General features: G+C 42.9%; 3 protein-coding genes, 1 long non-coding RNA gene and 1 other non-coding gene across 6 annotated transcripts; 3 read left to right on the top strand and 2 right to left on the bottom strand.

Annotated features, from left to right (window-relative positions):
* Window positions 1-3207: 3207 nt before the first annotated feature.
* Window positions 3208-3288, top strand: TRNAL-CAG (transfer RNA leucine (anticodon CAG)). Its single transcript has one exon. It is a non-coding gene; the product is annotated as a tRNA-Leu (tRNA).
* A 2240-nt stretch (window positions 3289-5528) lies between these two features.
* On the top strand, window positions 5529-6765 carry LOC135596500 (uncharacterized). The gene is made up of 3 exons (XM_065088548.1): window positions 5529-5616; window positions 5703-5963; window positions 6080-6765. The coding sequence occupies exons 1-3, from the start codon at window positions 5529-5531 to the stop codon at window positions 6763-6765; spliced, it is 1035 nt and encodes a 344-aa protein (XP_064944620.1).
* A 2011-nt stretch (window positions 6766-8776) lies between these two features.
* LOC103972300 (ribulose bisphosphate carboxylase/oxygenase activase 2, chloroplastic) lies at window positions 8777-11147 on the bottom strand. Its single transcript, XM_009386593.3, has 6 exons — window positions 10622-11147; window positions 10224-10543; window positions 10036-10141; window positions 9871-9956; window positions 9309-9781; window positions 8777-9227 (listed from the first exon to the last, which is right to left on the bottom strand). Exons 1-6 carry the CDS (start codon window positions 10664-10666, stop codon window positions 8941-8943), a joined length of 1317 nt encoding a protein of 438 aa, XP_009384868.2. The 5' UTR covers window positions 10667-11147; the 3' UTR covers window positions 8777-8940.
* A 6702-nt stretch (window positions 11148-17849) lies between these two features.
* On the top strand, window positions 17850-20111 carry LOC135597734 (uncharacterized). The gene is made up of 3 exons (XR_010481392.1): window positions 17850-17985; window positions 18094-18175; window positions 19991-20111. It is a non-coding gene; the product is annotated as an uncharacterized LOC135597734 (long non-coding RNA).
* Window positions 18071-21533, bottom strand: LOC103972299 (AT-hook motif nuclear-localized protein 23). Of its 2 annotated transcripts, none has more exons than XM_009386592.3 (2): window positions 20031-21533; window positions 18071-18315 (listed from the first exon to the last, which is right to left on the bottom strand). In XM_009386592.3, the coding sequence occupies exon 1, from the start codon at window positions 20985-20987 to the stop codon at window positions 20031-20033; it is 957 nt and encodes a 318-aa protein (XP_009384867.2). In that variant the 5' UTR covers window positions 20988-21533; the 3' UTR covers window positions 18071-18315. The 2 variants fall into 2 exon arrangements, with proteins under 2 accessions (XP_009384867.2, XP_009384866.2); XM_009386591.3 differs by lacking the exon at window positions 18071-18315 and adding an exon at window positions 18400-18529.
* Between the last annotated feature and the right edge of the window lie 58 nt (window positions 21534-21591).

Here is a 21591-nt window from a genome sequence, read left to right as displayed (position 1 = left end):
GGGATACTCAAGGCAACCTAAGTAAATTGAATAATATTTTTGAGATTAGTACAGGATAACCTTTCAAGGTCTCTGTAGGCTTCTTCTTGTGCCGTGGTGGATCTTGGAATGGATCTTCGAATATGAATAATCACATTTGTTAAGTTTTGTATGATCTATAACCTAGTTTGCCGTTATATTACCTTCCCAAAGTACATGCATGATAGCTAGATTCTGAGGTTCAAACCTTGTGCCTCAATAATGGTTCAGGGAACTCGTAACTTCTAAGCATATGGAAGCAATCAAAGATTCCATACAGGCACTGACAGAGTGCATGATTCAGACCAGCCTAAATCTCACATGGCTGCATTAACTTTGGAATCTCATCTCTCCTGTTTATGTTCATGCATTTGCGTGAGAAGGTTCCCAACATTGACCGGTCAACCTTGGGAGGAATCTTTATCCTTGAACACATCGCAGTAAACCTCTGTGCATGATGATTCATATATATATATATATATATATATATATATATATATATATATATATATATATATATATATATATATATATATATATATATATATAGAAAAGCTCTATTTACATAGAATATATATTATTAACAAAATGTACGCATCTTGAAAGCTGTAGCCGGACAGTTCATAGGCTACTAGCATTGTGCTTCCAAATTAAGGTCCTAGTTAGAAGTGGATGCTGCAAGATCTTGAACATGATAGTTTATTCCTTTTCTCTGAATGCAAGTTATCACATTTTTGTATGCACTAAAGGTCAATTAGATTTTCTGAATTTTAGGAGGCGAGTGATTGAAATCTTTGTTTTTTCTCTGTGCTGATGTCAAAAGCACAGTTTGTATTAGAGTATCGAGGTCATATATTTAGATTTTTCTTTGGTAAATAAAAATGTGATACCCCAGGTGGTGATGGCCACTGCCCACCACGAATCCACACCAATTTCCTCCTTCCCTCTATATATACCCCTAGTTGCTCCATCGGAAATAGTAGACGTGGTGGGAGAGGAAGTCGAGATCTACATGGACGAGAAGTGGAAGGCGGCGAATAAGGAGATTAGGAACAGCCGCAGCGGGGGCAGAAGAGTGGTGGCGGCTGCGGAGGAGGAAGGGGGGCCGTTCTTGAAACGGTCGGCGAGCACAAGGGAAGGCCGGCGGAGGACGACGACGATAAAGACGTCGCGGTCCTTCTCCAGCCGGTGTGCCAACCAAGTGAAGGAGCAGAGGGCGAGGTTATACATCATGCGCCGCTGTGTCACGATGCTCGTTTGCTGGCGAGACTACCACTGACAGAAGAAGTACACAGTTAAATAGTAGTAGGTTTCTTCTCTTTTGTGTATACGTTTTACGTAAGGATCTGTGAGCTCACAGCTTCACTGCACTTTGCAATGAGCAGTGAGCTCACGGCTGCTCAGCAGAGTCATTTAGGATCCATATGCTTCGCTGTTATCGACTCTTGCTTCTTTCTTCTTGATATCATCGAATGGATCGATAGAGTTTGCTGATGGAAGAAAGCGGGTGTTGTGATGGCATTGCATATCACTTGTTTGTTGCATGCACTCAACGAGTTACGTTGCGGGAAGCCATACCGGTAAGCCATAGATGGAGTTAGACGCGGTTGGGCTATGAAGAGAGGCCTCCATGAAGTTATTCCGCTCTCTTCCCCATACTTCTCTTCTTGTGTGAATAAAATACAGTGATGTGCAACCGTTGATGCTCGTTCCAATCTCACATGGTATTGCTACACATCCAGAGAAACATTGCTGTCAAGATTAGATAATGCAGGTCATGGAAATATAGAGCCACAAAGTAGAACAAATATGGAGAAACCACCATGTCCACAGTTGTTAGATGCCAATATAATCCATCTTCCTGCCAACAGTGTCTAAGCGGAGGAATCTTAGATTGGTTAAGATTGATAGGAGACGAGAACTGAGCTTTTCAACTCTTGTTAAGAAAGAGTACTAAAGAAGGGAGAGAGAGGAACCTAATCAAGTTGAGTAATAATGGGTGTTGTTCGTGAAAGGTTTTATCGCACGTTTGTTCATGAAAAAGAAACAAAAGAATGTTTGAAATCTATAACTTAAAAAGAATAAGAGAAAAACTTGAACTACTTTGATGTTAACTCACGATTAATTTCAACATGCTATCGAGTCAAGGTTAAAGAATATGAACTAGTGAAATGTTGATCGTACTCGAGTGAGTGAAGAAGAAAAATAGATCTAATCATAGTTTACCTTAACCTTATAAATAAAAGATAGTTAAAGCAAAAATTCATTTGTATGAGAGACAGAAATTGAAAAAGATTTAAGGGAATAGTCTCACGTATACAAAGTTTAAAAGAGTAGGATGAGATACAGTCGATTTGATTAACAAGCTTAGATTTTCATGTTAATTTTGATGTATGTTTTTCTGACTTGGAACTTTTCATTAATTTCAAAATCATAGTTATAAAAAATTAGATCTTCTTGATCCACTATATAGACCATCTAAGTATGATTTTTTTAAATATTATTTATCAAAGATGCTTTTTTGTTCTTTTAATAGCATAACATATGAACTTTTTTCTTTAATTATATATATAACATTGGAATATATTTTATTTTAAATTTTATTGCAGTACACATTGAATTAGATGTGGGTTTACGTTCAGTGAAGTATTGCCTAGATAGGTCGTTAAAAAACAAAAAAATGCTAAACCAATGACTCTTATTATTCCTCCTAACCTCATAGATCTGTAACTTTCGAAATTGTAATAATGTGCTGAGGGGCCCAAAAAAATTCCTTTGGCAACACTCCTCTCCTCCACATTAATTAGTAGTAAGGTTCCAGAAAACCCATGGCTTTCCTCCTCGGATCACGTCAAATCCAGGATTTGCATCGTGATTACTTCCATGCGGCGGCCTCTGCTGTTAAGAGCCTTCGCATTACATGAGAAAGCGTGCTTTCTTTTATGATTGGGATCGTTTATTTGAGGTGGGAAGAATGAAAGGTGAAGATGAATGCGTTAATCTCTCAGCTAGCAATGTCAAATTAGGATTAGTCGAGCAAGGGTTGGTCCACCGCATAGTTAAAGAGCATTACATTCTCTCATCATTAGTCAGACTTAGCTTCCTGTTTCTTGGTCCGTTGAAATGTGTCGTTAATGACAGAAATATATTCTACAATATTATAATTTGAGATGCTTCATTTACATCGGGGTCAAGATGGCCGAGTTGGTCTAAGGCGCCAGTTTCAGGTACTGGTCCGAAAGGGCATGGGTTCGAATCCCATTCTTGACATGTTTTTTTTGAATTAACATTTTTTTGGTTTTAAATTTAACCTTTTAAGGAAAAGTATAGGGTTATTATGCATTCTCGTGCAATATAATTTATGCAATTAGCATCAAATAAGTTTATTAGATTAAGGCTTAACTTTTTGCATTGCATTTATAATTATCATATCTTACGAAATAATCTATTAACTAATCATCACATGGAGTTATGATCATCTTCTATTCGTTTGCTTACGTGGATAAAAATTCGAAGAATATTCTACAAGAGTATTCTTTGCCCTCGTGCGAAATATTTTACCTTCCTACAATCATGTATAAAATGACATCTTGAACACAATAAGCAGGGACTTTTTTTTTTTATCACCTATATTTGTATTCACATACTTCATATTATTAACTTGGGCGTCGAAGGGATTGAGCTGAGAAACCTCCATTGACTTTGATCTTCATACAGGTGGTGCTTTGCAAACTCGATATTTTCATCGTGGAGGCACTTCGAACAACCCTGCATGTGAGTCCGAACCATGTCGAGCTGATTAAGACGTCAATAATATATATTTTTATTATTTTGATACTAGAAGAAAAGTCTGATGTTACAGGAGCGTTTATCTATCGACTCTTTCGATGAACGAATATCGAGAAGGCCATGCCTTCGACTAATAATATTTTCACTCAAAGGATAGCAGCCACTCTTTTCGCACATGGATGAATCCACATTGGTACAAATGTCGATGCGATGTTAGCGTCCGTTCAACTACCTGGGTCTCTCGTTCTCATGGTGACCTTGAGCTACTTGCTCGTCCCTATCGAATCGTTTTTGAACCTTACCTAGCATGTGTAAACGCTAATGGACATAATGCAAGGTGTTGCTCCACTCTTGCCCCATCTATCATAATAGGGGATGCCACCATCTCAGCTACGATCAGTAGCTCAATCGCCATAGGCACCAGCACCCATTGGGGTCCTCCCACTCGATGCAATACCGACATCTCAAGGGCTTCCAAGGCCTTTCGAATCTTTGATTGAGGAAGCACCTTACTCCTTAATTGTGGAGTTCAACGGACTACCACACCACTATTCTACTCTACCTGAATCCTAAACCCAATCGGTAAATTCAATGGATGATTCCTTGAGGATCTAACTTTGGCAAATGAACCAATATTTAGAGAAGATACGATGAGAATTTCAATGATGCGAAAGGGAAGGCTTTGCCAACACTATCTCGGGTCGATCGTCATTGACTCAAGATATTTAGGAGGAGTTAATCATTGCCAACGTTCGCCTCTCATCGTTGGAGGCCTTTAATGGCAGTACCAACCCGTTGGAGCGCATCATTGTTTTTCATACCCAAATGTCATTATATGATACTTTAGATGTCCTGATGTGTCATGCCTTCCTAACAATATTAAAAGGCTCGACACGAAAATGGTACGCGATGAGTCATGTCAAAATCGCTCTTTATTAACTTTTTGCTTAACTCATAAGGAAATTTGAGCTTCACTTTCTTGAGAATGTAAGTCCGAGACCATAGGCGATAATTCTTCTCGAACTTACATAAAGGGAGGAGAAAACACTTGAACTTCATTACTTGCTTCACCAACAAAATCTCACTAGAAGAAAACCCACCACTTGTATGACTAGAAAACCTACTCCTCAACAATATTATCCTCTATCATCATATAATATATATATATTTTTTTTTTCATACTTCTTAATATGTTCCATCATGCAATGATAATAAATAACGATACAATTTTCAATGTCTTTTTTTTTTCTCGATAATAGAATTTTCCTCTCTTTTGAGGAGGCATAATTTTTTTTTCATCTCTCATAAATAGTCCATCAACATGTCGTGCCTTAGAAGACCAATAAAATGCACAACTTCAATCAAAGATCTCCCACAAGAAAAGGGAAAAACTCCTATTCAACACATTCACGATTTATACAAGCTTACACGTATGGCAAACTCCTATTCGAATTTGATACGGTGCTGAGCTCATGCGAGGTCTCCAATGGTCCACACATATGGCACTCTTACAGGCGCCTCAGCAAAGGGTGGTCAAGAAGTTGCACCTCGTCCCGACCATCAAATCTGCTACAAACTTGGTGATCTTCTGCAACCACACCCTGGTTAAATGCAGAGCAATCCCCTGGATGCTTCCTTTGCCAGTTCCTGAGACCTTTCCATGTTCCTGAGAAGCCAGGAAACAGAAGCAATAGGGTGAAGAAAGAGAGGAAGGACAGCAGATGGCTCAAACAGAACGAAGCAGATCATATCCGGTCTACCCTCAACGAGAACAGCTTATTCCAAACAAGAATCTACGCTCCCGGAAAGGTTCAAAACTTGACATGATAGTTACCCGCTCATCTCTACGTTTGCTTCTTATTTTGCTACATCATTGCAATTCAATGTATGTGAAGGTGAATCATCTCCAAATGGACATTGGTTGGCGCCGACAACACCAACACTGGTAAACTTGTACAACGATGAGGATGATTTCAGTCACCACCAACAGCAGGCAAAGAAGTCGATCATGGTGAGGGTGAAGGAGAAGGCAAAGAAATGGAGGCAGATGCTTGTGAAGAAAAGACATGGAGGCAAAGAAAATAGTGTCACACCGCCCTGGGGAGTTAGCTTGGACGAGGCAGACGAGGAAGATCCTAATTACCAAGGAGCCCCAAGTAATTAGCCACACCCTGCACCATTTAAACCAAAATCTAAGAGAACTTAGTGTTTGGCTCATTCACCATAATGGCTTAATCTAAGCATATCAGATGTTTCTTACCTGTGACGTCAGAGTACGAACCAGAGATGGCACTTGATAGTTATGAAGATTCGGCTTCGGATGATCAGTCAACAACTCACTACCCCAGTCCCAGCGAAAATTCAACAATCACTCAGCTCAGCGCTTTTGATAGAGAAATAGAGATGAAGCAAGCTAATGATGGGCATAGGCAACCAGCATCGGACCATGGTGGTGACGTAAAGGTTATACCTGCACCACCAGAAACAACGGTGATAACTCCAACCAATGAAAAGACAATGGTGAAGGATAAGTACTTACCTCAACCACCGGTCAGCAATGGTGGTGACAATGACAAGACCCTGAGCGAGACGGTAACGGAGACGCTTGCTCCGGTCTACACCATGATTTCAAAGGCAACCCAAGCACTAAGCTCCAAGATCCAAGAATCAGGGCCAAGGTATGAGACTACTGCAAAGCAAGTATGGGATAAGGGAGTCTCAATGAAAGAGTATCTGATGCAAAAGCTGGAGCCCAGGGAGGAAGACAAAGCACTCCGTGATGTCATCACCGATGCAGTAACCCCAAGGAATGTTAGGCATAGCTTTGCTGATGTTGGCATTGCATCAAACAGGAAGGAACCAGTTTCTTCTTTAATGGCAAAGGAAGAGCCCATACCACTTGCTGATCCTCGCTCAGGTAGGAAAATTGCACAAGTGCGTACATTCACAACATATTAAGTGACTGTTTAGACTCCAAAGTGTTGGAAGTTTTCATCGAAATACATCGAAACAGATGGAAGGGCACTTCGAGCATACACAAGCTGAGGAGGTAGATATGCAGTATATCAATGAGCACGAAGCATCCGTAGCAGGGTATCATCATATACAAATGTCTTAAATTTTCATGAGGGTAAGACCACGCCAACTGTGGTAGCACATTTGTTCATTTAGCAAGATTGAGCCTAAGAGCTATTGCTTACAAGATCATCCTTTGCAAGCTTTCATAGTACAGTAATTCTCTTTCTCACTTCATAGTTCTCAGCATAGAGTTTAGACGAGTCATGAGTTTGCCTCGCCTCATTTTATAATATGCCTATGCATCTTTAAAATGATAGAATTGATCGTATGCATCTTCAGAAGCTTCGATGTCTGACATGCGTCAAGATGATGGGTTTACACGGCTTAGCTGAAGACAACAACAGCTTGAAATCTATAGAATAACCATATTTCTAACTTTCTAAGTATTTTTCATTGAGATATGCGACACCACTCCACCTGAAGTAATCACTTGCATAGTGTCGAGTCAATTACCAAATAGGTGAACAGTCATTTGTTTAGAAGATTGTCTGACGGTTAAAACTATAGGTTCTAGGCACCAAATATTCATCAAATCCTGTTATAGGTTTGGCATTCAAGCCAAACTTGGTCTAGGACATCAGACCGTTTAAGCTCCAGGAATAAAAAATGAGAGCATTGCCCATCAAGGTGGTGATACAAGAATATCATAAAAAGGTATTAGTTAAATTCTCTCCGTTTAAATCAGTTAAGCATACGAGGCGACAGAAGAAATAACTACATACAAGACTGGCAAATGGTCCAACCCATTGACATCAAAGCTGATGTATAGAACAATCTTTGTTGAACAAAGGAGAGTACCTCTAGTGTTTTTCTTGAGCATATGCGTTTAGTTCTGTAAATTATTCAGCATCCAGCATGAGTACATGAATGGGGACACTTTAACATGATTAAACCATATGAGCAACTTAAAGTTTTTAGCACTCACAACATGGTTTCCAATACAGCTAATTCAATACTTAAGAAGATAGGCTTTTATCGTAGTCGATAAAATCACTGATAAATTTCAGCTGAAGCTTCTATAGAAGGCTGCAGTTTGCCAAACCAGAACAATCCTCTTTGAAGAATTCAAAGAATCTCTGAATTCTATTGAAATTCCATATAGACTCTAATAAAGATTCAACTATAAACAACATACCCTAATCAATATCCTAATATCTGTGTACATTTACAGGTGAAGGTTTCAACGATCTAACACGACCATCATCAATTACTCGATAGAGTGAATAAGCATATTACATTTAGCAGACACAACACGATCTGAAGCCAAAAGGTTGCTAAACCTAATCATTCCATTCGTTTGATCCGTCACAACGACGACAAATTGACCAACAGACTCCCCACAAAGACACCACGAAACCCTAGCGCACGATCGGGCGAAGCAAACCCTAGAAACATGAACACGGCAAGCACGAGAAGGGAGAAAGATGAGCCAGAGTGGAGAGAAACCGAACCTGAGTCTCGCGAAGGCGTCGATCTGCGGCGACCGAAGCGATCGTTATAGCCGACTCGTTCATCGACCGGGCTGGACCTAAATTTCCGAATGGGGTGCTGAACCGCCGAGTCAGATCCCGAGCCGGGTCATGGGCCGACGTTATTGTCGCTAAGGCCCGGTACAAATTCGGATGCTTCTTTGAGATGTGTGCTTCTCCGATGTGTCTTTCTTTGAGATTTGTGCTTCGAAGAAAAATTGACTTGGAGACCCAATCAGCCTTCATTTGCATTGCTACCTTTTCATCGATTGCTTGTTGTTGGGCTAATTTTGATGGAATTAATCCTCCATTACTTTAATGTGATTTTATTTAGTATTACCATCATACAAGCAATTGGGGGCGGCAGATGGATTCCGTGATGATGCATTGTTGTGATCACAAACAAATAGGCCTTCCAAAACTGAGGAAAATGCACATAATATATGTATCACCGATACAGAGGCTGATAATAATATTCGCCCACTTGTCCACACAAACTACAAGCCTGGAATTTATGCATGCAGCTCTGCGTTCATCGAGGATCGTAAGAGACGGATGGGCTGCTTTGCCTGCAACCATCATGGAGTTACTGGTAGAAAGAGCCAGTCTTCATGGCATCTGCGTTGGCGTCTCCGAGCGCAGCCTCGCTCAGGTACTTGTCGGCCAGCTGCACCCTTTTCACGTTCTCCTGTTCCTTCACCAGCATGTTGCCATACTCCATCAGCGTATCCAAGCTCATCTTGGGCTGCTCAAAGGTTGGTGGCCCTTCGAGCGAGTTGACCAGCTTCTTTCCAACCTTGTCCACTCCAATGTCTCCCACCCACTTCCTCACTTCGTCATCGTAGACCCTGGCCCGAAGAGCACCAAAGAAGTCTGCACGTTGGCCATGGAGATACATGCGTTCGGATGAGTCGGTGACAGATCATGTGAATCTTGTGTTTTTGGGAAGCTTACCGATGGACTGTCCCGGGAAGGAGTCTACGAGCTTGACGATGTCCTCCGTGGGGACGTTGTCGGTCCTGAAGATGCCCGTGCAGACGCCGATGCGGTCATCTCTGGTCGGCGCCCAGTAGAACTTCTCCATACGGCCGTCACGAATGAGAGGCGCGTAGAGAGTGGAGAAGTCGTTGCCGGTGACGATGATGGGAACGCGAGGGTTCTCCTGCTTGTTGTACATTCCCGGGAGCTGCACGTTGGTCGGGTTGTCGGCGATGTTCATCAGCGTGGCGTTCACCATCTGGTTGTTGACGGTGTATTGGGTGGTGCCGCCGAGCCTTCCCGCTCCTGCGTCGAGGTCGTTGATGAAGAGGCAACACATCTTCCCCTTCTTAATGATGTCTGCTGCCTCACGGTACCGCTGCCTGATCAGCTTCGCTGGCTCACCTGCGTTGCCGCTTTCCAGTTCTCCAGCGCTCATCATGATAGGGCTGCCAAGTGTTCGACACGGAGCATGAACGAGAGACACCAAAGACCTCTGAGCCGTAACAACATGTCATGAACTCAAGGAAGCACTCACTTGATCCCCATCTTGGCGAACACGAGCTCACATTGGAATGACTTCCCTTGGCCTTTGCCTCCCCAGACACCCAAGATGAGGGGAACCTGTCACCGCCCAGTTAGAATCCACATCAACCAGAAATCAATGGCAGCGACCGCATGAGGTGAGGTAGGATGGGATTACCTTGATGTTCGGGAGGGCCATGAAGTTCTTGGTGATGTGCACGACAAGCTTGTCCATGAAAGACGGAGCTATGTAGAAGCCGTCCTTGGTGTTGTCGAACTCGTATCTGAGACCAAACGGTTCAGTGGATACCGACGAGGAAGAAGGCTGAAAGCTATGATAGATCAAGATATCGAATGGTTCCTTACTGGCGAAGACCCTGGCTGATGTACTCGTAGGAGGTCATGACGGGGATGTGAGTGCCGTCGCCCATGGGAGCTTGGAAGAGCGAGTCGACGAGGCCCTTTCCCCTGGTGATGTCCTGCTGGTCGTCGGAGACGTCGTAGGCAAGCCCAGACCATTTGTCCTTGGAAGTCTGCTTCGACTCATCGAGATCAGCAGCCAAGACCTTGAAAGTGCCGGTGGAGTTCCTCCCATGGCTCGGACCGGAGTTCACTTTCTTCAGGCTGCTCCCGAAGAAAGCCGAGCTCGGCACCGGGGCTCCCGAACTGGAGCCATGCAGGCTCAACTGGAGCAAGAAACAGATCTACATAACCAAGAATTCTCGACAAGGACGAAGAGAAAGGTGGGCGGAAGACAGCAGTACCGGCACTCTGTTGACGGCTCCCACGGTGGAGACAGCGGCAGCCATCTGGAAGCCGAGGGATAGAGCGAGACAGATAGACGAAAAGCTTCGACGGACGGAGATCGAGGAAGACTAGCCGCACCACTCGAATGCCAAACTTGTTGGAAGTGGGAGCAATTTTATATGGGGAAGCTGTGGACTGAACCATGGTGTGGAGTGCAATCTCCGAGCTCTTTCTTCCTCATGATGATCCTGTGGATCGTCTTGATGGACTGTAAGGGCCACAGGCTCGAGATTAGGGTCGGGACACGCGTCGCCGCCGCAGCCGATAACACAGTGTTACGTGAGCAGCGTCCAGATCAGAACATTCAGATGCCTGTGGCTTCGGTGGAGGAAGAGAGCGGAGTGTGGCTGTGAGCGCAGATGTCTTCTTTGCCACCCGATGTTCTTTGGGTGCTCATCACCAGATAAAATGCAGAGAGAAGGCATTAAGAAAACAGAGGCCCTATGTTTTCTTGTGCATCCTTTTCCTCCCGAAAGAATTGAATGGAGTGCAAAATATTTCGGAAGGCCATGACAGCAAACCAATTGTCATTATTGCAGGACTGTGGCAACACAAAATTTGATTGGTTGCCTTACTACCAATTAGAATCCTCAGAATCAGAAGACACCAAAACTTTGTCTTCTCTTACTTGGTCAAGAAGCTGCAGATGATAGATAAGCCTGAGGAAGAAATGAGAGCCAGGAATTCTTGCAAGAAATCTGTGTGGTCAGCAAACGAAATGGCACAAAAGGTCCTAACAATTTTTCTCCATCTTCCTCCCCAGAAAGCTTTTGTTTTAAGGTTCTTCTATCGAAGCTCATCACACATGCCTGGTTAAACTCTGGTGGATGAGCATGCTTTCCAGTGAAGTTAGATAAGAGTTGGGACTTCCAACTTCAATCTGGCTCAGTAACAGTGGGTGGATGATAAGCTAAGCTAAAAACAATTGCCAAGGACATGCAAATCAACAAGAAGGTGCACATCATACTCTACTTTTGCTCCTGCTGTCTGAACTACCAAACCACACTTAGCCACTTCAACACGAAGAGCTTCTTCTAAACTGGACTTATCCTTGCATCCACTGGCAGTTCATTTGGTTACATGGTACATTGATCTTAGAATTGTGAAGATTGCAGTTGAAAGCAATGAAAGGAGCAAGTGAGGAGTATATAGAAAGCTGTCTTATACTATTATCAACTTAAGAATGAAAATAAAAAGAAATAACCATTATAAATAAAAAAAATTGACACTCAGCGATATATAGTCGATACCTCGGTAACATGTGGTATATATCTTCGGATCGACGACTTAAAAGAATATGTGATTGACACCCTAGTATCATATTAAAGAATGATTCCGAGATATTCGAATTTCACACGTAATTAAACATACAAAAACTTCCAAATAACTTTGATCATCACCTTTTCTCCAACCCTGATTCTCAGGATACTCTTTCAATTTTGATGATCATCTGTCCTATCCTATTATATGAACTCTTAGATATGCAATTATAAGATCATTACCAATGATGAATTCTTCTTTTTCGATCAATATCTCATCACCAATAATATGATTTCATTTTTTTTTTCTATTTTATGTCATAAAATAAGTCACCATATGTCCAAAAACATGGGCATATATGATTATTATTACTTAATTCGAATCTATTATTGGTCGTATAGCCAACCCGAGTGACAGTAATGCCAAATACATGGAAGAGTCGTATTCTTATACTATGAGGTCCTCAGGAGATACCGATGGGCTTATGTTACTTCTACGGATCAGCCCATTCTCTTGGCCTGGTGAATCCACTAGTGGGCCAAATCTGAGGCCCAACACACGGCGATGTTCCCCGCGCGAGCCCAACTATAAATGCGCGATCTCTGCGTTTCGAAACCATCTTTGCCGCCTGCGCTCTCGCACCCGCTCGTGGCCCTCGCATCGAATCCCTAGAGGAAGGGGAAGAAGACGCCGGGCGGCTTCTTCCTGTTCCTGGTAAGCGAAATCCTCTTTCTCGCGATCGAAGGAACCGATTCGGTCTTTAATGGATTTACTGTGATAAGTCCAAGGATTGCGAGTAGGGCGACCTTCTTGGGGTTTGAGGATGAAGCCCTCATTGGCTTTCGTTTATGGACTTCTCGATGTCTATGCTTTTAAGTATATCATTGTTGTGCAGAATGCAGATGCTTAATTTTAAGTTGTTATGCCGGTGGTGGATGGGAAACAGATTCAGATCCAACTCACGGGATTTCTGGAAAAGAAGTTCTTGAGGAGCTTTGGGGATTTCTGCTCAGTTCACAGAACAATTCGAATGGTGGCATAACAGCCCAATAACAAATGTTTGGGGGAAACAAGCTAGCCATGTCAGGTTAAGTTCATTCTTTTATCTTCTCTAATGTCAAACTTGATTCTCAAGTTATCTCTGCATCCATGCTGATTCTAATGTTCGGGGAGAATGTGTCTTCGATGAATGGTAACAATTCTGCAGCAGGTATGAGAAAGCAAAGGACCCATGCTAATGAATTCATTCGTGAAGAGTATTCTTTTGATGGATTATCTGTCGATCAGTCTCCAGGCTCCTGAGGTCATTCTGCAAACATGAGCTTAAAAAGGAAGGAAACTCAACGTAAGAGGTGATCAACATTTTACTTCTGCTATTCTATTGTCAATTGCATTGTTACATCTTTCTTATGTTTTGAACAAATTTCCCTATCTCCCTTTTTGGTTATACAGCAAAGCAATTAACTTTTTGATTAATTGAAGTGATCATAGACCACTTACAAATTCTGAGATGACATAACTCTATTAGTTATTATAGTTTCAAAGAAATCATTCAGTTGATAAGTTGTATCAATGATGTGTCTGAGTCAAACTGGTTAAAATTAACACGTATGAGATTAAAAATCAATTCAGTTAAAAAGCTTAAGCTTATTAAGTTATGTGCCAAACCTAATATATCATACAGATTTTTTAATCCTTAATTATGCAAGGCTATTCTAGTCCTTTTAATCTTCACCTCATACATAAATATTCTTTTAACATCTTTCCTTTATTCATAAGAATATATCAAAGAGCGATTAGACATGTTCTCTTTTTTTACTTGACTGTGGTCAACATCTAGCTTTCTTTTTTTTACTCATTTATTTTTCCTTTGAGGATCTTGGTTTTGAATTTTGATATCATATTGAACTTAACAATGAATCTAAAGTCAAACTAGCCAATGTTAATATACATGAAATTGAACAATAATTTAATCCAAAAGATTAAGATTCTTAAGTTATGTATCAAACCCGATATATGCCGCCTGAATCTTTCAAACCCTAATAACAGACTTGAATATTCTCTTAAATATTCTTGATATGATACTTATAACAGGGGGCAAGTATATTAAAATTCTAACACATTCTGGCTTAATTATTTCACTAGAATCCGTGAACTGTGATCTTTATACAAAAAAAAAGGAATTGGAGATGGTCTCACTAGACATAGGTTACAGAAGGAAGTCATAGAAAACTAGATCTAAGGAATTGTTGGCAGAAATCTGGGATAGCAAGAAAATAAGATGGCTATTGTGGAAAAGTCTGAACATGGCAAGGATGGAAGGTGGAGTGCGAAGTGAAAAAAAAGTAGTAGAGTGACTCGAATGACTCTAAAGAATTACCATGTGGGTCCTTCATAAAATAGATAAAACAGGTAGCAGAGACAGCCTGTTAAGTCTTTGGTGCAACAATTAGAAATCTGACCTGCAAAAAGAAAAATGTGAAGACGGGAGCTGCAGCAGCTCTCTGTAAAATGTTTCCGAATCTCTTAACCGATTGCTTGCCGATTCCGAGTCTGTTTGTTGACTGCGATTGGATGAGGTTTGTATTTCCATCGGAATCAGCTAATTGTATGAACGTGGACTAGCCAATGAAATGTTTAGGTTAGTTTCCCATCCCCATCTCATGTGCTGCACTATTTTTGGTGTGGGTTCCATGGAATTAATTATCTGTACATATTGCTTTGAATCACCACATGGTTTATCGACTGGGGATGGACTCGGTTATGCTGGTTGTATGTTCAATTGAATTCTTGGGAGTCACTTCTTGTTTTCATATGGGTCCCACTTTTTATTTCAACCAATATTCATAAATGCATAGGGTGAAAAGACTGCTGCATGGATAAAGTTGCATACGGATAAATTTATTTGTTGTGAATCACATATTTATAAGTTCTACAACGACAATCTTTTTGCCCTTCATGTTTTTCAGTCAACTTTGCTTTTGATATCACTGAGTTAGTGACTGTAAATAAGTTTGATGTGCTCCTTTTTCTTTATTTGCTTTCGTGATTTTTTGTGCAAATAGTCATTAATCGCCGATGGCGCATTCTACCTAGTTTCTGTATGGATGTTCATTAATCATATTTTTGATAGGCAATTGGATCTTCTGAAAAGACATGTACAAAACAAGTTACAGGATCTTCAAACAAAACGGAATATGGTCACGGAAGGGTAAAGAACATTCGAAAATGGTATTTCTCATGATAAATGACATTTGTCCAAGATGACCACATGAGATGCATCTGTGTCCAAAGAAGTGTCTAATAAGCTGGTCCTTAAAAGCTCTTATGTGGAACTTTCTGTATTTGATGCCATAAATCGGTTAGTGATGGTATACAGAGAGTCATGTTGTCATATTATCTGTGAAGATATCTAAGAGAAAAACAGAAACAAGCAGTGAAATTCATAGGTATCATTAGGATTCTGAAGAGACCGATATGCCTAAATATTAAAGGAAGGCCATTAGGCATTAAATGTTTGTCTCCATAGATAAAGTTTTCCTCCATCACCTCCACTTTGTGTTAGACAATCATCGTAAGGATTAAGCACATCTTTTCGTATAGCATACTGTTTTATGCATTCTATTTTACTTTGACAGCTAAAGTGGCAAAATAGGGATGCCATTGAGTTGAATTTGTGGTGCAACTTTGGCACACATGACTGCTATGTCTTCTTGGTATTTATATATAGCTTTATAAAGACTTTTTTTTTTTTTTCTTTCTGTTGGAGCTTGAATTACTTTAAGGCTTTAACTTTGCTTTGACTAGCCACATCTTGTACTTGATACTTCCTTTAGGATCTATATGCTAGTTCCTTGTAGTTCAAATCTCATCCATCATAAGCTGCGAGGGCCTTCGCATGATATTTCTTCAGTATTTGGTATCCGATAACATCCTCAGGAAAAAGTGACCTTGTGGTGCATATGGTGTATTGAGAATCGAAAGCTCTAGTTGTTACGGTAAGTAACTTTTTAGCCGTGACTTCGGGGTCGACGCGGTTGGTTCAGGGCTCCAAATGACTCGGGTCAGACGTGACTCCCTTTGAAGTCCCGGGGCGGCGGATGCGGGGGATCTCGCTGGGAAACTCCGCCTTGTCGAGCAGGCTTAACAGCGGTCGGGTGCCTGCACACAGGTCGGGTCGGTAGCTCGGCCCGACCCCTCCGACGATCAAGTCAGTGGGGAGAAGTATATTATTGAGATCTCGATCCCCCCCCCCCCCATGTCCGATGGGTATTTATACAAGGGGTTTGGTGTTACCTGATGGGCCATCCTGCAGGAGGAGGGTCGTACCTCTGATGGCGTTTGTCGTCGTCACGGGCGTTGCGTGGAGAGCCGAGCTTCGGCAGGGTGAGGTGAGCGTCGGTCAGCCGATGGGGTCTAGGTACGGTGGGTGTGGGCGCATGTCGTGTCGTCATTAACGTTCGTTCTGGGGCAGTGTGCCGCACAGGGTGTCCGAGGTGGGGGGTGTATTACGTCAAATCCGGAGTGCAATGTCAGGTCAGTTTTTACCCCTATCACTAGTCATATCGCAACTATTGAGATCCCAAATGGGTAAAGGTAACTTCATTGGTAAGTGTTAGTACTTGAAAAAATTAATTGCTCCTTTTTTTCTTCTTCGTGAAGACTGATTCGACTTTGTGGTTAACTTATTGATAGGAACACTGTCAAGAAAGACGTGGTAGAGCCTCCCATGCGCAAGACCTCCTGTACTACCTCAAATCAGAATTAACTGCTGCAGATATAACCTGTAATCCACTTGCTCTGCAGTTGACATTCTATACATAGTATGAGTAATATGAGTTGCGCTGTGTAATTCCTTTTTGAGTTGCCTTGGTATCAATAAGTATCTCAAACCTGTCTTTGCAAGCCGCATAGTTACATCACAAATAATTCTATGAATTTTCGCTATCGTACTTAAAGACTTATCGTCATGCTTTCAGGTTCACTGCAATTTTGTTCCCTTCGTGCAACGAATGGAATCCGTGGCTGTACCTGTTTCACGAGGAAACGAGACCTTCGGATCTGCCATGCCAAGAGTTTTCTCTCCGTCCAACACAAATCCGGATAAACTACACACGTTCGATAACTGTTCGAGGTCAGCACAACAAAGCCGAAGCAGAGATGGCGGCCCACCACAGGGACAGGACGAAGCGCGAGTTGATGGCGAGTCGGAGGCGCAGATTGGGCCAACGCTCCTCTGCCGTGCAGGTGCCGTGAAGATGCATGCAACCGGACATTGGGATAAGAAAGCGGCAAGCGCCGGATGTCGACACCCATCCCTTTATTGTGCTCAATGATGTGAAAGATTCTGCAAGCACGTGGTGTGGAAAGGTACCGTCTCTTGCCCCTTCGCCACAACTTCCTTTCTTTTATCCCTATACACACAGTTGTACTTACTTGATATCACGTCTCCTTGTTCTCTTGCTCCCCAGCACCACCAGAGACTTGCTTCACAACAACAGGGTGAGAGGACCCAGAGAGGTTGTTGGTATTATGAGAAGGACAGTTGTGTTCTACACCACACACGCTCCAGGAGAGAGTGGGAAGCTAAATAGTCGATAGAACAAGGACGATGGGAGCTCGGTTAAAGTGGAATATCAAAACCAAAGTGGCATAAATTGGAACATCAAATTCACTTGGAATTCCTTGAACCAGTGCCGTATTTAACTTCGTTGACAAAGTGCGCTCATAAGATAAGGGTGCATCTGGTTTGACTCTCGGCTGCTGTAGTTGGAAGTTTGTTGTTTACCCACCCTTTGAATTTTCCGCAGAAGATTATTAACTAATGGCCTTCGACCCGGAAACTTCTGATAATGACACCGCAAAACACATGCAATGAATTAGCTTTCTTTCTTCTTTTCAGGATATGTTTCAGAAAAGAAGGTTTGGTGAGACCATGTGATGAAATGAACCGAGCGAAGAGAGATGAGAAGCTCCACCGACTGTCCTCACATTGTTTTGATAAGGTCTGAGACAGCAGCGCAGGAGATGGTCTTTTGACCACAGACGACTGAGACAACAGGTTTCTGGTGACTCAGAACTACTCTTACCCCTCGATAAGAAGAGCCATCAGTTTTCCTTTTGTTGATATTTTTGTTAGTAATAGAGTTCGTCAATTGCCTGTGAGCAGGTTTCATATTCTTCATTTGCAACCACGAAGGATCATGCGAATGGATGTTGCATCTAACATCACCTCCACAGATGGTTTCCAGGTAATACTCGGTTCTTGTTCATCAAATAACTACTTGACCAGTAATCTGCATGAATGTCGTCAGTCGTCTCTGGCATGAATAATCGTCCATGAATTGTTGTCAAAGGGAAATGAATGATACCTTGTGATATATATAGATCACTGCAAATAGTATACAACGCTTAATTGGAAATAGGCAACCAAATGATAAATGAAACATAAAAAACAGAAACACGAAGGTTGCACTTGAGTTTAGTAGAGTATTTTATTGAGAAAGGAATGGTTTAGTAGACACAGATGAAGGCTGCCTAAAATTGAACTCATGTTTCCGTAGCAGAAACAACATGGATTTGGAGTTTCATCTTTCTGCTGCTACCTACATGCATAGCATAAATAAACACAAGCTTTGGTCAAGTACTTATTTGAATTATGAATAGTTCAAGAATGGAGCTAATAATAATATAGGGAAAGCTAGGCACTGTCACAGGAAATGGTTTATCCAATTATGAATTTGGATCATTTTCTTCTACATTAAAGCTAAAAATGAGGAGAATATAAGCAAGATGTTGAAGAATAATGGCAAGTGGCTTAAGTTGTTAAAATACATATGTTCATATCATCATCTACACATTTCTGTATATGGGCAGACCAATATGATCATGTAAACTATAAGATATGATGCTAAAAGATTCACATGATATTAGCACATAAACATAAGGAAAACCTATAAAGCAATTATGTGTAAAATGGTTGGAGATGCATGCAATCTGCCATTGCCCACCGGCAAGATTACCGGTGCACAAGGCTCCTGCGTGATGACTTGTTTATCTCCAAACCGAAAGAGTAAATTTACTTTTGATTTAGTCCTTGTTTATCATGTGTAAAGTGTAGGTTAAATCATGATCAATCGCATGTAAATTGCAGGTTAAATCATGAAATAACTCTGTGTTTCGGATGAATTTGGTTTTGCCCATATAAATAATATCTTCAAATCCTTAGAGCAAAAATAATTGTTACTAATTCTGTTTGTCTAAAAACATAAGCAATCATTTTTGAATGTTATTTGAAAAATATATCAATCTAGTTTCAAATACCATTTCATATCTAATGGTAGCCTCACCGAAGCGATCGACCCTGAAAACTAAATACGATTATCTGCTTGTGCAATTCAGAAGGATAGACTTCAGTAGCAAGCGAGATGGCTACATGAGATAACAATAGTTGATCTCAGATCAATCTCTCAGAACATGAAGCTCTAATTCTGATAAATACAAACTCAAAGTTTGATTCCCAGCGAAAACAGAAAACTAAATGTAATAAGTCAACTGATAGTCTTATAGTTTCATACGCCACGCAGATGGCAGATAAGGAAAAGAGACCAAGAGGATCACTATGCCATTCCTGCAACTTGCAACCTAACGTTTTACCACCATTGTCTCTAATGGGTTCTTTTTCTTACCTAGAAAAGACCAAACCTAATAGAGCATGGGTGCACATCTCCCTTTCTTGGCATTGAAGCATGCACTCCAACCCCCCAACATCCTCATCCAAACTTGAAATGGAAACAGCCGACTCAGGAAAGATGCAGTGGAGCAGTGGACATTAATCAGAAATCCTCCTCCTCTCTCTCTCTCTCTCTCTCTCTCTCGCTCGGGCAAAATATATAGATTGAAGAGAAATGGTGAGAAAGAAAGAAGAAACAAACCAAAATAACCATCAGAAACTGCAGCTAACAATAGTACACGTCTAAAAGTTCACAAAATGATGCAAGAGTATTAAGATGGAAGGCATGATGTAGATGGAACAAGCAGCATGACTATTGGTTCTCCTTCTACAGAAATGTATGTTGTATGTGAAAGAGAGAGAGGTTTTGGTACTCAGTAGGATGGCGGATGACGCGAACTCGTTGAGGTCCACGCACCGAACACCTCGTGCGGCATCTGCCCATTGGGAAGCAGGCTCGGCGGTGGATTGAAGAGAGGGGGGTCGGTCGCCAATCCGGCATGCAGCTGGTGTGACGACGAACCACCACCTGCTCCATCTCCTCCTGGGCTCTGTAGCAACTGCATTTCCTCCGATCCCGGTGGTGCTGCAGCCGCCTCGGACTCGTCGTCGCCGAGCGGCAACCGTTCGTAGGTGGCATTAGCGAAGGTGGCTGCTATGATCAACACCGGCCCCGAGGCCACCAATTCCCCGGCCACGACCCCACCCACCACCTGCCCTTGCCCACCGGCGAGGTACACGGTCAGCCCCGTGGCGCCTGGGGGCGACGGCGCCGGAAGGAATGCGCCTGACACAGAGAGGATCTCGAACCGTCCATGGAGAGTGATGACGGAGCCTGGCGGCGCGGCGGGCTGCCGGAGCGTGACGTTGGTGACGACGCCGCTGCCGCTCAAAATCGAGACGCCGCGCTGACGGCGGCGGGCGAAGACGGCGATGGCGTCCATGATGTCGGTGCCGCTGACGATCTCGAGGACGTGAGAGCGGAGCGCGTTGGGGCTCTCCCTCGTGATGATGACGGGCGGCTTCGGCTTGTTCTTCGACCCGGGCGGCCGGCCCCGAGGGCGGCGTCCGGAGTTGCCGCTCCCGCCTGATCCGGCTTCGACCATGTCAAGGCCACCACCACCACCGCCGGAGTGGTCGTCTCCGGTGCCGGCGTCGTCGTCCTTGACATGGTTGTTGTTGTTGTTGTTGTTCTTGCTGCTGCTGCTGTTCGGGGTAGCGGGGTTGTCCGCTAGGTCTCGGCGGTGGGGGCTGAGTTGGGCGTTGGGGTTGCGGACATGGAGGGAAGGGGTCGAGGGAGTGGTGGCGACGACGGGGTCTATTCCGCCCATCGCCACGCTCCCCGCCCACCACCGGTTCGCCAGCTTTCCTCCCTAAGCTAACACCTCCTTCCGAGGAGAGCCAAGGCGGAGACAATCGAAAGGATTCCCTAACGAGCGGTACTTCCCCTATTGCCTTCTACGTTCCATTTCCTCCACCCAAACTCTCTCTCTCTCTCTCTCTCCCGCTTCTTCCGTAGAACACTCTCTCTTTTTCTCGGGCTCTTTTGGAGTCTTCTCCTGTGGAGTCTTCTCCTGTGGAGTCTTCAGTAGATCTCGTGAAGGTGTTGGCACCTTAAACACGTCCAGCCCCTTAACTCGACTCCGACACCTACCTAGCTAAGTATCCACCTAACCAGCTTCTGGTTCCTTGTTCCTGTCCACTAATTAAGATCCTCAAACACTGAATGCAGTACAGTAGACCATTGCACGTCCGTTCGACAACCACGGAAAGATAGCTTCAGATCCACCTCCTCTTTTTGTAGCGCAAAGTGGCTTCCTTCCCTTGTTTTTCTGGTCGCTCAAAGGTCGGGAACATCAGGTGGGTGCCGCCTTCTTCTCTTGACAGGACAAAGATGAGCCTGCCCCCCAACCCCCCCCCCTCTCTCTCTCTCTC

This window comes from Musa acuminata, chromosome BXJ1-11 (assembly GCF_036884655.1).
Source record: "Musa acuminata AAA Group cultivar baxijiao chromosome BXJ1-11, Cavendish_Baxijiao_AAA, whole genome shotgun sequence".
NCBI classification, from domain to species: Eukaryota; Viridiplantae; Streptophyta; class Magnoliopsida; order Zingiberales; family Musaceae; genus Musa; species Musa acuminata.
The sequence above is the reverse complement of the archived record's forward strand: the minus strand, read 5'-3'. Positions and strand labels throughout refer to the sequence as shown.

Coding starts and splice junctions, on each gene's coding strand:
- LOC135596500 (XM_065088548.1), top strand. CDS start 5,529: ATGGCTCAAACAGAACGAAGCAGATCATATCCGGTCTACCCTCAACGA. Junction 5,617..5,702: donor GAATCTACGCTCCCGGAAAG/GTTCAAAACTTG, acceptor ATGTATGTGAAG/GTGAATCATCTCCAAATGGA. Junction 5,964..6,079: donor TAATTACCAAGGAGCCCCAA/GTAATTAGCCAC, acceptor CTGTGACGTCAG/AGTACGAACCAGAGATGGCA.
- LOC103972300 (XM_009386593.3), bottom strand. CDS start 10,666: ATGGCTGCCGCTGTCTCCACCGTGGGAGCCGTCAACAGAGTGCCG. Junction 10,544..10,621: donor GAGCCGTCAACAGAGTGCCG/GTACTGCTGTCT, acceptor TTCTTGCTCCAG/TTGAGCCTGCATGGCTCCAG. Junction 9,782..9,870: donor TTCGCCAAGATGGGGATCAA/GTGAGTGCTTCC, acceptor AACACTTGGCAG/CCCTATCATGATGAGCGCTG.
- LOC103972299 (XM_009386592.3), bottom strand. CDS start 20,987: ATGGGCGGAATAGACCCCGTCGTCGCCACCACTCCCTCGACCCCTTCC.